At 34.3% G+C, this 12,785-nt stretch overlaps 2 protein-coding genes across 2 annotated transcripts; both read right to left on the bottom strand.

The window, feature by feature from the left end:
- Window positions 1-798: 798 nt before the first annotated feature.
- On the bottom strand, window positions 799-3,962 carry bdkrb1 (bradykinin receptor B1). Its single transcript, XM_019076338.2, has 2 exons — window positions 3,771-3,962; window positions 799-2,187 (listed from the first exon to the last, which is right to left on the bottom strand). The coding sequence occupies exon 2, from the start codon at window positions 2,184-2,186 to the stop codon at window positions 1,104-1,106; it is 1,083 nt and encodes a 360-aa protein (XP_018931883.2). The 5' UTR covers window position 2,187; window positions 3,771-3,962; the 3' UTR covers window positions 799-1,103.
- A 3,706-nt stretch (window positions 3,963-7,668) lies between these two features.
- LOC109059162 (B2 bradykinin receptor-like) lies at window positions 7,669-11,995 on the bottom strand. The gene is made up of 2 exons (XM_019076357.2): window positions 11,765-11,995; window positions 7,669-9,393 (listed from the first exon to the last, which is right to left on the bottom strand). The coding sequence occupies exon 2, from the start codon at window positions 9,377-9,379 to the stop codon at window positions 8,306-8,308; it is 1,074 nt and encodes a 357-aa protein (XP_018931902.2). The 5' UTR covers window positions 9,380-9,393; window positions 11,765-11,995; the 3' UTR covers window positions 7,669-8,305.
- Window positions 11,996-12,785: the final 790 nt, after the last annotated feature.

Raw genomic sequence — 12,785 nt, forward strand, 5'->3', positions numbered from 1 at the left:
TAGAAAACTATTATTTTAAGTTGTAAATAATATTTCACAATATTACAGTTTTTTCTGTATTTTTTATCAAATAAATGCAGGCTTGATGAGCAGAAGAGACTTCTTTCAAAAACATTAAAAATAGTAATGTTTCCAAACTTTTGACCTGTACTGTATATACTTATATGGCAATAGACAGAATTATGAGTGTGCATATGTGCTATTTACAGATGAAAAGTTTTGATATGTTGTTTCCAGATGTACAGTCCTGAGATGTGTTATATTGTTTAGGTGGAAGATGTCTTGGGGAAAGAGCTGTTCTTGTGTCTGGCTGTTTTACTGCTCAGTGCTCTCATTGGGATATTCTTGCATTATTATAAAAACACATTATTTTCCTCCAGAATTAATTCTGTAGCCTGCCATAAGATTTTTAAATGTATGTATGATGATTGTTGTTGTTATAATTTTTTTTAAATATGTCTAGAAAAATCATGCAATTTTGTAAAATCTAGCTAGACTATCATTTTATTGATTGATTTATTTTCCCTACATATACTAGGTAGAGTTAATCAGATAAAAAATTGTGATCTGTGTTGCAAAATGAGTAACAATGAGCAACTTTTCAAAAATTAGTCCCTCTCACCTCCCACAATCTACATGATAAGAACCTTTCAAAATGATGATGTATGATTTGTTTTGAGAAACAAAGCAAGATCACCCATCAATGTTGCATCTTTTCCTTCAGTTATTTTCTTAATAATAATTACTATATTAATAATCACAATATAGCTATTTTTTATTTTATATTTGTTATTAAAAATAGAACAAATATGCAAATAAACAGTAGAACTAATATAAAAAAGAAACAAATTAAATAGTACATTACTTTTTTAATCTTGCATCTAAACAGAAGCATTCAAGAAAAACAAATAGGCGAAATCAAATGTAAAAATCACTTTAGTGTAGGCTAATTAATGTATTTAATCAAACAAATTTATTAAGATAATCAGGTGAACATTAATTTTTATTTCTGAAATGATTAAAAAAAAGATAAATTTTATGAAAATGTATGAAAATTTTATGAAACCATAATTGCATCAATACTAGAAATTTTGTAAAAAATCTTACTTATAGTCTTTCTCATGTAACACAACAGGCTTGATTTGATTGGCGGTTGTCGTAGAGGTTAAAACACTCCGCTGAAGCGCGGTCGCATCTGAGGAGTGTTTTCTTCTGTTATAGATGCTGCTGACTTTCCTCTTGAAATAGTTTCCTGAGCAAACATACAGCAGCGGGTTCAGGCAGCTGTTTGAGAACGCAAGATACACAGAAAACTGGCTTCCGATGTTTAGAAAGTGAGACCACTCATTCTCATCCAAAACCTTTAGATCACAGAGCAAGTCCAGTAAAGTTATGAAGTGAAACGGACCCCAGCAGATGAGGAAGAGCAGGGTGACGGCGCACACCAGGACCGTAGCCTTCTTGTCGTTTCTGTCCTCCCAATAAACGATATGTCTCCGTCGCTTCAAAGCCCGGATGATATTGACGCAGCAGAACGTGATGACCAGAAACGGCAGAGCGAAGCCCACCAGGTTCAGCTGCAGAAGATGAGCGAGTCTCCAAGTCGTGTCGGGATAATCCAGGTGGCATTCGACGGCTCGGTGACCTGGAATATCTTTCAGTTTTCGCATGACAGCCGTCGGAGCTCCCATTCCCACACCGAACAGCCAAAGAACGACACAAATTAACTTAGCGTAGCGTTTCCGACGAAGCCACATGGCCTTCATGGTCAAAGCGAGCGCGAGGTAGCGGTCCACGTTCACCATCACCAGCATGTAGATGCTGGTGTACATGTTGACGTTAATGGAGAGGTTGACCACCTTGCACATGATCTCTCCGTAAGACCACATGAAATAGTTCAGGATGTTCATGGCCCAAAACGGCAGACAGACTAGCAGGATGAGGTCAGCCAGCGCCAGATTCCCGAGATAGATCTCAGGCACGGACCAGCGGCTTCCCTGGAGCAGGAACACTACCAATACGAGAGAATTTCCCAGAATTCCTGTCAAGCACACGGTGAAGATGTACGGTGGAATGATGGAGTGGACTAGTTCCCACTCTGTCGAGTTGAAAAAATCCAGGTATGCTGGAGTGACGGATGCATTTGGAGGCTGAAGTGTCGCCAGTGACACAAGCTCTGACTGCATTCTAGAAGATAAAAAATCTGCTGGAGATCAGCTAGAACATCATGAACTTATTGCAGTCTTCTCAATTGGTTTACTTCAGTTGATATTTGTTAATATTATAATCAGTGTTGGGGGTAATGCATTACAAGTAACACGAGTTACGCAATCAGGTTACTTTTTTAATAAAGTAACACATTACTTTTTCATTTACAAGAGAATATCTGAGTTACTTTTTAAGCAATGCCAGTTACTTTGTTTTCCCCATTTATTGATTGAAAGCTCTTTTGTCACCATGTTGAGAGAAATCGGGAGTAAGATGTTACTTTAGTTCTAGAATAAATGTGAACATGCATTAATTCATCTCACTCCAAAAAAAAAAAAAAGTTTTCCTCAAAATGATTAAAAACATTTAAAAGCAACTCAAAAGCTGAAATAATTAAATATGTTAAATAATACAAATATCCTTTATGTATTTAAACCCATTTTATTAATCAATTTGCTGCTGAGCTTTGATGATCCAGTTCAACCATACTAATAAGCAAAAATAAGATAAACTAATATTTGTTCTTCTTTTTTTATTATTGCTGAAGAGTGTTGAACTTTCTTCTTCTGCTTTCTACTGTACAGACATGAATTTACATTTACTTCATCCTGAGGCTTTTGGTGCGAAAGGGCTTTTACATTTGCCAGAAATAGAACTTTTTATATTAAAAGCAAACAAGCAAGACCAGCCTCGATTTAAAAAGTAACGCAAAAGTAACAGAATTAGTTACTTTTTTAGGAAGTAACGCAATATTGTAATGCATTACTTTTAAAAGTAACTTTCCCCAACACTGAAAAAAGTTAAATATTTTATTTCAGCTAGATTCACAAATTAAAAATACATGCAAATCACAAAAACACAACGAAATGGAAATTTTTAATTAGATTATGAAAACATAAAAAAATATAAAAATAAAAACTAATTAAAAATTGAATACTAATAAACAAACTTTATGAACTGACATCAGAAATTTGGTGTCCAATCTATTCCAGAGTAACTCCAAAAAGTATTTAAGTTAAAATTTACAATGTGTGAATGTGATTGCATTAGATGTAAAATATAAAAATGGAAATCTATTTAGATTATAATAATTTTAATTTGGGAAGTCACAAATCACATGTCCCTCTGAGGTAAAATGTATATCTCAATTATTAAACAACACATGTGCATGTTCATAATTTCCTGATGTTGGTTAATCGTCCCATGATTTACAGGTAAACAAATAAAATATGTATTTTTTATTAATTGTTTTATATTTATTGTTTTTACTTTAAAATGATTTGTTTTAATCAAGCTTTTCATCAGCGAATGATCCCCAATTTGGTGAACTACTGTATAACTTATTGTACAAAATATTGCACAAACAATTTACAAGCAAAACATTTAATAAAAAAAGAAAGTTAATTCAGTTCGAAATGGTAAAACAATAGTTCTTGTTTTGAAAATGAAAACAAAATGCATTGTCTATACCTGATCTAATGCAATGATGTAATTGTGACTGAAACATCCAAATACTTTTTGAAGTCACTTTGAATCATAAACAGTATATCGTCTTTACTTACCTTACTTTTTTCTGTTTTTCTCTGTGTCCTGTATTTTCTGGTGGACTGATATTCCTGGCTTTCTCACTGTTCTTGCAGGAGTGTTCAGTAAGAGACAGAGAACAGCTCAGTCTTTACAGTCTCATTCCTCCAAAACCTTCCCTAGTGGAAGACACAAACACTGTTAACACACTGAAGAGAGACAGATGAAGCCTTCAGTGTAATGCAAACATAATGTACGTTGGCCAAAACTGGAATGCATTGGCTTGGTTCGTTATTAGAAAGTATCACATACTTCACATAATACTAATAGAACATATAATACTGAAAATGACACAAATCGGGCAGTCAAGCAGTGTGACCTTTTTATCATCTGTATTTATTATACATGCAGTTTTAATGAGCTCATATTATATAACTAGATAAAAAAAAAAAAAAAAGTTTGTAAAGACAAACATTTTTGCGTTGGCTTAAGAAAGCCTGAAAGTTTGAAGTGTTAAAGGCTTGACGTACGTTTGAAGGTTTTCAGTTTAAAGTAGTTTGAAGATTAAAGGTTTTGAAGGCCATACAGTATTCCAGAAAAAATACTGATATTCTGGATGGTTGCAAAAAAATTGCTATGCAGTGGGATAATGGATTATATAATGATAAAGATTTGGATAGACCGACAGATACAGTACATTTTATTATGAGATAGATAGATAGATAGATAGATAGATAGATAGATAGATAGATAGATAGATAGATAGATAGAAAGCTAGATGTAGTATTGTAAAAGGTTTTAGCTATTATATCATATAATGGATCCTTGTAATGTAACACATCTACCAACAGAGGTCAGTCTTAGCTTCAGATGTGTTTTTGCTGTGGGAGTGTGTAAATATTTAATATGCAATGGGCAAAAATGTACCTCTAATAACTTCCTGGCGATCAGTTCTGGGTCTGTTGAGTGCTTCTGCAGACACTGTAGTGACTCTCAGATTAGTTCTGTATTCACAAAATCTTGCACTGGCAGAATAAGTTATACTAGTAACGTTATCACAACTAGTCTTCACTCTATATTTTAAGGAGTAATATTTTTAAATTGAATATGGAATGCATATATGAAATGTCAAAATTCACAAGTAATTTTTACCTCGGATGTTCTGTTGAAAACATGTTTATGATTAAACCAGTATTATTTCAGTACAATTGAGATACTATCACAGCTTTTATTAATATTTTAGCTTTGTTTTTATTTAACAAAAATATTTTATACGTTGTTTTCATTTCCGTATTTTAGGTATTTTTTTTTTTTTTTACCACCACAGTTTTAGTTTTTGTTCAAGTTAAACTAAATGAAAAACTGTTAGTTTAGCAACTAGCAGAAATAAAGATTTTAAACTCACTTTGTTTGTTTTTGTTAAATAAAAACAATATTTTTGTTTTTAATTTCTTTTAAGTCTTGCATTTTGTTTAGGGTCATCAGTGCAGTATTTACTTTTGGTTATGTTTCTTCAGTTCTCTGAATATATTGATTATAATAATAACCAGTAGCTCCATAAATTAATACACATTTGAACTCTTACATTGTGAGGGTCATGCATGCCTCTGGATGAAAGATCTTAATATAAGACTTAAATATGAATATACTGTAAGTGGCCTTGCTTAAGTTCACAGAATCTCGTGGCTCATTTCTAAAAGTAGAACTGTACATTTCTGAAATTAAAACTTATTTATAAAAGAGAACTTGTAATTCACTTGACCTCTTACCCAGGTGAACTTTCTAACCTTAAAAAGATAGTTTGAGTGAACTTTTTATAAACTGAAACAAATAAGTACCAAAGTTGAATGAACTTTTGTTTAGAAAAGAAATAAGCCCTCACAAATGTAAAAAAAAATACCCCTACAAATCAAATCCAAGGGGCCAGTGTTGCATAAAATGTTTGAAGCGCTGGCTATGCAGCCAACAGATTTTATTTTTAAAGAAGGAGGTTTTGTTTTACACACTATAATGAATTTACCACTAATATATGCTTTATTTGAGGGAATGCTGACAGATTATAGTACAGCCACCCATCCGCAATCATGAAGGTCCCACCACTCTGTGTTACCGACCGCAGTCCTCTAAAAACATGTCTGGGTATCACTGGAAAAACACTGTTTAGGTGGTTGTTATTCATAGACTCACAAAGAGGAACGGATGTAGAGTCATTCCTGGAAAGTCTGTTCTTTAAAAACCAACTAGTCATTTTCTTACCCCAGAAACAAACACAGTCTGGAGAAATCACTGTCTGTCCATCTCTGTCTGATATTTGACATGCATTACACAGACAAAGAGTGCTGTGATATATTACCATGTGTTTTGAACAAAGTATCACAGCAGTGTCACTGTATTCTCTGCAATATTTTGTAAGGATAAGGATATATGTATAAATATACATTTGTATTCATTTAGGAGACACTTTTCTTCAAAACGATGTAGAAGCATCTGTGCAACCTTGATGAATAAAACTTGAAAATGGAAAATATAAAAATAAAAACTATAATAGTATCTCAGTGATACTAAAATAACACTATTTTGGTATTTTTTTGATGTTAGTTTCAGAGCATAATGATTTTTAGCATTAACACACAAAAATGCACAAAAACACCACGTAGCCATTTCTGATTTTTAGCATCTCAAAACATAAAATGAAAATGTACACAGTTTTATTTAAAATCACATCAAAACGGACGTATTAAACATTATACATTTTCATTTTAACCCTTTCATGCATGAATCGTTTTTTTTTTTTTTTTTTTTTACATGTTTGTTTTTACTTTTGTGAAAAGATGAAAAATCATGCCAACCTTTGTCAACATCTTATATGTTAAAGGAGTTACATCTGCAGTGGACACCATGCATCAAAGGTAGAAAAAGTGAATCAGAACTTGATGTGTGGTCTTAAAAAAGAACATTTTTTTAAAAACATTTATTACAAGAAAATGGTATGAATACACATAAGAACATTAAATAACAACAAGCTATGCCATGATGGCACAGGAAAGTGAAGCATAACAAACAAAAGGTAAGAGTGTGTGTCTATGGGACAGGGCTGTGTGGTGTGAAGGTGGGTGTGGTGGGCTATTCATGCACGTGAGCACAAATGCATACACACCCTTCCACCACACATTGAACGCAATGTACCATGCACACATATATCTGCACTCATACAGTATATATCCTAGGGCTGCACAATTAATCAAATTTCTAATCGTGATTACAATTATGGATGCCACAATTACATAATCGTTCAAAGCGATTATTTATCATTTAAAGTCCACTTATGTTATTCTGCGTGCTTAAGATGCATTTTTTGTTATCTTAAGGGTTTTTCCATTGTTTTAGTTTTAGTATAACATTATAATACTATTCATATTTTTACTTCTTTTTTTTATAATTTAAAGAAGTAACCAATCCGATGTATATTTGACATTTGAGGCTTAATACTATAAAAAGCACTAAAAGTTTTTCAGTTAGAGTGTTTTCAGATTATTTCATATAAAAATATGGTATGCAGTTGCATCAAACAATGCATAAACATCTGTAAGGTCTGTTTTAGGTTTTGTGTCATGTTCATGTTTTCATGTCTTTTATTTTGTTATTGTTTGATTATGTTTGGATTTTGGATTACACATCTGTAAATAAACTGCACTTGGGTTCATCTACGCTCGCCTTCAGTGGACTACTCATTACAACATCATTCAATGCAAATTGTGATAATCGTAACTAATAATCGCAATTACAATTTCAAGGGAATAATCAACAATTATGATTTTTGTCATAATCGTGCAGCCCTTATATGATCTAATAAATAAATATAGACTGTAGGCCTTGAAATAATCGATAAAATCTGAAGACTATTTAATATTTCTGTTCAATAAAACCATTCAAGTATAAATGATATCATACTTTTAATAAAATAAGGCAGAATATATACATAAAGGCCCATAGGCAGAATTATGCCCTTTGATGCATGACGTCCACTGTAGTGGACAGATATATTTTCTGTCGCAGAAAAAAAATGTACAAGAAAAATATTGTTTCAATCTGGATTACAGTGTTTCTGACATTCTGAGAATTTTCAGAGAATAAAAAAAAATTACTTGGGGCATCTCCTCTTCACACCTTTTTTTTTTGAATATATTATGCAATATCTCAAAACAAAAACAAAGATACAAAGACAATAATTAAATGTAATCGTAGACGACTCTTTGGGGGTTCACCAGTTGTTGGTTGGGAGGGACATGATGCTACAACTTAAAAGGCTCAAAATGTGAAGGTCTGTAAATTTGGTGTAGGACTTACACAATTTCCACTCAATATTTGCTAGTAAATTTTACAAATAATTACAAAGAAACAGCAAGTAATGCATTGAATGAAATCTGAAATGGAACACTGAAATAGTATTTTCTTGTAAAACATACATCAATAATCTATTTACAACTTCATTTTTAGTGTACGTCAAAATCACTGAACAAACATTAATTTATCATTTTAATTTGTGCCTATGGACATTTTTTACATAATGTTCTTAAAATGTGGTGAAGGTCTTTAAGGTTGACGAGAGCTGTGATCTTGTAGAACTGCTCGTCGAATCATTTTTTTTTTCCGTAAGTTGCTTCATCAGCTCTTTGACCTTCTTCCTGAAGTTCTTGCCCACGATCACGTAGAGTATTGGGTTCAACACGCTGTTGCTCAAAGCCAAGTAGGTGAATATCTGATTGGAGACGTCCACGGCGGTTTCAAAGTCGCATCCTCCGAAGACGGCGAAGCGCATCAGGATATCCATGAGGGTCACGAGATAGAACGGCACCCAACACAAGAGAAACACCATCAGCACCACCAGCACCAGGACAGTGGCTTTCCTTTCAGTGTTTTCTGCATTGAAGCGGTTGATGACCTGCTCGCGCAGAGCTCGGATGATCTTCAGCGTGCAGTAGGAGATCACCAAAAATGGGACGATGAAGCCTAGCAAGATGAGAAGAATGTCGCACAGGAGGCCGATGTTGGGGCTCGGATAGTTCAGAATGCAAGCCGTGATGTTCAGCTCCGGGATGAGTTGAGTGTCCCGGAAATGAAGCGTTGGGATGCTGAGGATTAATCCGAAAACCCAGACGGCGATGCAGTTGAGCTTGGCGCACCGCGGTCGCCTCATTCTACCGCGTGACAATGCGTGGGCGAGTGCAATGTAGCGGTCGCCGCTTACCAACACTAGTAAGTAAATACTGCAGAACATGTTCATTCTGATGCCTGTGTTGACTAGTTTGCACATGAGCGAGCCAAATCGCCAGTTAAACGCATCGATGCTGTTGATGGCCCAGAACGGCAAACACAAGACCAGCAGGAGGTCAGCAGCCGCCAGGTTCCCCAAGTAGATTTCCGCCACCGTACATGCTTTCTTATGCAGGCCGAAGACCAACAGGACGAAGATGTTTCCCAGGATTCCCAGCACGCAGATGATGAACATGTAAGTAGGCTGCATGACGTACAGCCAGTCCCACAATTCCCAGTGCGGACAATGGGTGTCGTTGGTGAGGTTGTTGCTGGAGACGTTCGTAGGGATTGTGGAAAGGATGGGTGATGTTGTTACTTCATTGCGCGCCATGTTTCTATGGATATCTGTGGAGAGATGTTCAGTGTCAGTTTACATGTTAAATAAAGTCTCTTCTGCTGCTCACCAAGGCTGCATTTATTTGATCAAAAACATATTAAAACAGTTATATTGTGAAATATTACAAAAAAAAAAAAAAAAATTCTGTGTGAATATCTAAGATGTAATTTATTTCTGTGATGCGCAGCTGTATTTTCAGCATCATTACTCCAGTCTTCAGTGTCACATGATCTTCAGAAATCATTCTAATATGATGATCTGCTGCTTAAGAAACATTTCTGATTATTATTATCAGTGTTGAAAACTTCATATTTCATACATGTTGTTTTCAGGATTCTTTGATTAATGGAAAATTCCAAAGAATCTTTTGTAGTGTTAAATGTTGTCACTTTGAATACAAATGTTGTTCCTCTCAACTTTTGAACGGTAATGTTTGATGGTTTTCACAAAAATATTGGGCAGCAGAGCAACTGTTTTCAACACTGATAATAATCAGAAATGTTTCTTGAGCAGCAAATCAATCAGCATATTAGAATGATTTCTGAAGGACACTGAAGACTGGAGTAATGATGCTGAAAATTCATCACTACATGACTGGAATAAATTACATTTTAAATTCTACTCACATGGAATACAGTTATTTTGAATTGCAATAATATTTAGCCATTTTTACCATATTTTTAATCAAATAAATGCAGCCTCAGTGAGCACTAAGAGACTTCTTTCAAAAATGTAAAAATGTAACCATTCCAAATTCTTGCCCGATAGTGTAGTTTGGTAAAAGAATACTTCACTTGAAATGGCTGTCAGAATTTCAAACCCATATGCCTTGCTTTCATTGCATTGAAAAGAGCAGCATTACATGTTTTCACATAAAAGAGGAAGTAGTGATTTGAAACAGCTTGTGGATGACTAACTCCTGGAATCCTGTAAGTGGCATATATGAAAGCATTTTTAGTTGCATAATATTTCCAGTGTGATTAGGAAAACTGTCCGTCAGGCTGCTGATTAGTTGGAAAAACCAGCAGGGGAAGGAAATGAACAAACTTACAAAATTAAATCTTTTTATAGCTTCACTGATCAGTTAGTCAGAAGACTGAACCTTTTAGTCAGACTTCCTAATCACTGTTAACCGGGGACCAGCTGCATAAAAGTCTAAAACAGCATAAGATTTTGTCTAACAAGTTAGTCATCTTTTTTTTTTTTTTCCTTAAAGACTCAGGATGTGAATTATGGGACTGTCTGAAACGGCTAATTAATGCTCGAACTAATACGCAGTACCATTTAGACGTTTGGGGAAGGTAAGATTTTGAATGTTTCTTTAAAAAGTCTCTTCGGCTCATCAAGGCTGCATTTATTTGATCAAAAAATACATTAAACACAGTTAAATATTATTACAATTTAAAACAGCTGTTTTCTATGTGAATATATTTTAAGATGTAATTTATTTCTGTGATGCGCAGCTGTATTTTCAGCATCATTACTCCAGTCTTCAGTGTCTCATGCTCTTCAGAAATCATTCTAATATGCTGGTTTGCTGCTCAAGAAACATTTCTGATTATTAACAATGTTGAAAACATTGAGTTCGTTGTGCTGATGAATATTTTTGTGGAAACCACGATACCATGATTTTTCAGGATTCTTTGATGAATAGAAAGTTCAAAAGAACAGCGTTTATGTGAAATGGAAATCTTTTGTAACATTATAAATGTCTTTACTGTCACTTTTGATAAATTTAATGCACATTTACTAATGTAGTGAATACATTACTAGTTAGTCAGTGTGCATGGGTCCATTGATGCTCACAAACACAAGTCGTGTTCACTTATGAGGTAACCATAGCAACAACCAGCCGGTTAAGCACTTTACATCGGTGTTGTTAGCAAACCATCATTATTTATCACTTCATTGTTGATTTGCATTATGCAAATATATCCCAAAATGTATTTGAAAAGCAAAAAAAGACATATTTTCAGACATTCTGATCGATACAGATAAACCTGAAAATAAAGTGCATTTTGGTTAATAAGTTATCAAATAATCTGCCAAATATGTAATGCAGTTCAAACAGAATTAAAAATGCTAAAAACTTCTCTTGCATTTGCCTTTCTATTGCTTTCTTTTCCTCTGTTCTTCTGCTTCAGTAGAAACAGAACATGTTGTTTCAGGACATTCCTCTGAGCAAATATGATGTAATAGTTTTTGGCTCTTTATCAGTTGATCTAATTCAAATCAAAGGAGAGGAATGTAAGTTAGTAAGTTGGTGCAGTAGACGCATCTAATCTTCACGGTAAATTCAGTTTAAAATGACACATTGTTTGGCAGACACCAGCTCTACACTTTTTTGTAGTTTTGTCGTTGAAGCGGTGTTGTACGTACCTCACTCCTCCAAAAAAGCAAATCCAGATGTGCTGTTTTCCTGCAGATGTGCTGTTTTCCTGTGTGCCGTGCTGTTGTGAGCTCCTGGCTCGGCCTGACTCTTAAATGAGTGGGAGATCCACATTACTCTGATGTCAGACCTGGTCTCCACCCTCCGGCTTTTCCCTTCTGTTTTTACTGGAAAACTCAGAAGCAGCCATCTGGATTGAAATAAATAATACAGCATATTTCCCTTTATTGGTCAATATGCAGACAGATAAGAGAGTCAAGGGGTCTCTGTGACCCCTCGAGTCTTTCTTTATTGGGTTTTAATCTTGCTTGGCAGTTTATTTGTCAGTTTTAATGCTGTGAATCAGAGAAATAAAGTTGTGACCCCGTTCATCAAAGGTATTTCAAAGGTTACTAATTGTTTCAGAACATTCAAGAGTAATGTTCATATAATGTTTGCAAAATGATAAAATGGAATGTTCACTTAACATTCACCAAGAAAAAAAACTTGTTTAAAACATTTAAAAAACTGGACATTCTGATAAAATTCAGAAACAATGTTTTCGTATATATATATATATAATATAATATATATATAAAAAAACATCTTTGTCGTTAAACAGCATTTATGTAAACAAATATTTGAATATTTTTTTTATGAGCCCAAATATTCAAAAACCATGTTTCCCTAGTAAACACTAAATCATGATATGGTTGGTTGCCGAGGTGTTTTGAACTCTATTGTCTTCATGATGAAAGCTCAGCTCTGATGGGAAGAGTTTGTGTAGTGTATTACAATCAATTCAATGCTGTTTCCATTTAAAAATCACAGTGGAGGCAAGTGGAAACCATTATTGAGGCCTAGCTGTTAGTTTACAGACCTCACGATTAAAATCACTTCTCAACAGTGTCTCATAGGCCCAAATAAGAGCGTCATTTAGCACTTACTGAACACTTACTGTATGCTAGCGGTTTTATTGTTCTGTTGAGGATATGCAGCTGTCAGACGTTATACCACTAATGTAAATCACAC

Source organism: Cyprinus carpio, chromosome B17, assembly GCF_018340385.1.
Source record: "Cyprinus carpio isolate SPL01 chromosome B17, ASM1834038v1, whole genome shotgun sequence".
Classification (NCBI taxonomy): Eukaryota; Metazoa; Chordata; class Actinopteri; order Cypriniformes; family Cyprinidae; genus Cyprinus; species Cyprinus carpio.

Coding starts and splice junctions, on each gene's coding strand:
- bdkrb1 (XM_019076338.2), bottom strand. CDS start 2,186: ATGCAGTCAGAGCTTGTGTCACTGGCGACACTTCAGCCTCCAAATGCA.
- LOC109059162 (XM_019076357.2), bottom strand. CDS start 9,379: ATGGCGCGCAATGAAGTAACAACATCACCCATCCTTTCCACAATCCCT.